Below are 1,435 nucleotides of genomic sequence, written 5' to 3'. Positions count from 1 at the left end.
CCGCCCGCCCGCCGCAGCCGCCCGTCAGCACGCCGCGCCGCTCCGACTCGGCCATCTCCGTCCGCTCCCTGCACTCCGAGTCCAGCATGTCCCTGCGCTCCACGTTCTCGCTGCCCGAGGAGGAGGAGGAGCCGGTGGGCGCCCGCACCACGGCCGCGGGGCTGGGCGGGCTTTCCCGCGGGCGCGGGGCGGTGGGTCCCGGTCAAAGCCCCCGCCGGGCAGATACTGGACGCGCCGAGCACCCCCGGCCCAGGCGTCCCACCAGGCGCATCCTGGAGGCGGGGGCTCCCGGGGCCACGGCCGCGCTGGGGTCGGCCGGCTTGACCGCTCGGCGCCCGGGCCCTGCCGCGGGCTGAGTCGCCGCCGGCCCTTGCAGGAGCCGCTGGTCTTCGCCGAGCAGCCCTCGGTCAAGCTGTGCTGCCAGCTGTGCTGCAGCGTGTTCAAGGACCCGGTGATCACCACCTGTGGGGTGAGGCCCCCCAGCCCCGCGCCCACCCCAGGGCCCTGGGCAGGCCGGCGGCCCCGCGGGTGCCCGGGGCGGCTCTGCAGGCTCGCCCTTGTCTCCACAGCACACCTTCTGTCGGAGATGCGCCCTCAAGTCAGGTAGGCCCAGCCCGCGCCCCCTCGGCCCTCGACCGGCGGGTCCCCGGGCCGGTGAGCGGCCCGGAGCCCGGGGCGGGCCGGGGTCGGCTCGCCTAGCCGACCGGTCAGCACGGCCTCCCCCCAGAGAAGTGCCCCGTGGACAGCGCCAAGCTGAACGTGGTGGTGAGCAACATCGCGGTGGCCGAGCAGGTCGGGGAGCTGTTTGTGCACTGCCGGCACGGCTGCCGGCCGGCGGGCAGCGGCAAGCCCGCCGCCTTCGAGGTGGACCCCCGAGGCTGCCCCTTCACCATCAAGCTCAGCGCCCGCAAGTAAGTGCCCCCACCAGCGCCTGGGCGGCGGCGGCGCCCCGACACTCAGCCGGGTGCCGCCCGCAGGGACCACGAGGGCGGCTGCGACTACAGGCCGGTGCGCTGCCCCAACAACCCCAGCTGCCCGCCGCTGCTCAGGATGGACCTGGAGGCCCACCTCAGGGAGTGCGAGCACATCAAGTGCCCCCACTCCAAGTACGGGTGAGTGCCCGCGCGGAGACCCGCCGGCGGCCCAGGCCCAGCCCGGGGCGGGGGGGCACAGCCGAGGCCGCAGGGCTGAGAGCCGGCCGGCGGGCGGGCGCTCCCGTGCCACAGGTGCACCTTCGTGGGGAACCAGGACACCTACGAGACGCACCTGGAGGCCTGCCGCTTTGAGGGCCTCAAGGAGTTCCTGCAGCAGACGGACGACCGCTTCCACGAGATGCACGTGGCGCTGGCCCAGAAGGACCAGGAGATCGCCTTCCTGCGCTCCATGCTGGGCAAGCTCTCCGAGAAGATCGACCAGCTGGAGAAGAGCCTGGAGC

The 1,435-nt window shown here is 74.6% G+C and overlaps 1 protein-coding gene across 1 annotated transcript in view; it reads left to right on the top strand.

Moving 5' to 3' along the window:
- Positions 1 to 5: 5 nt before the first annotated feature.
- Positions 6 to 1,435, top strand: part of TRAF7 (TNF receptor-associated factor 7, E3 ubiquitin protein ligase) — a gene marked incomplete at its 5' end in the record, with an annotated part of 4,963 nt that continues 3,533 nt past the window's right edge. Inside the window, 6 exons of the mRNA XM_012731693.1 lie at positions 6 to 134; positions 377 to 469; positions 570 to 603; positions 728 to 911; positions 978 to 1,112; positions 1,227 to 1,435. The exon at positions 1,227 to 1,435 is cut by the window's right edge and continues 6 nt beyond it. Of these exons, the coding sequence (XP_012587147.1) occupies positions 6 to 134; positions 377 to 469; positions 570 to 603; positions 728 to 911; positions 978 to 1,112; positions 1,227 to 1,435 (784 nt within the window). The remainder of the gene's footprint in view (positions 135 to 376; positions 470 to 569; positions 604 to 727; positions 912 to 977; positions 1,113 to 1,226) is intronic.

The sequence above is a fragment of the Condylura cristata genome, unplaced genomic scaffold (assembly GCF_000260355.1).
Source record: "Condylura cristata isolate star-nosed mole 26May11 unplaced genomic scaffold, ConCri1.0 scaffold00032, whole genome shotgun sequence".
NCBI lineage: Eukaryota > Metazoa > Chordata > Mammalia > Eulipotyphla > Talpidae > Condylura > Condylura cristata.
This window is presented reverse-complemented; position numbering and strand designations above follow the sequence as displayed.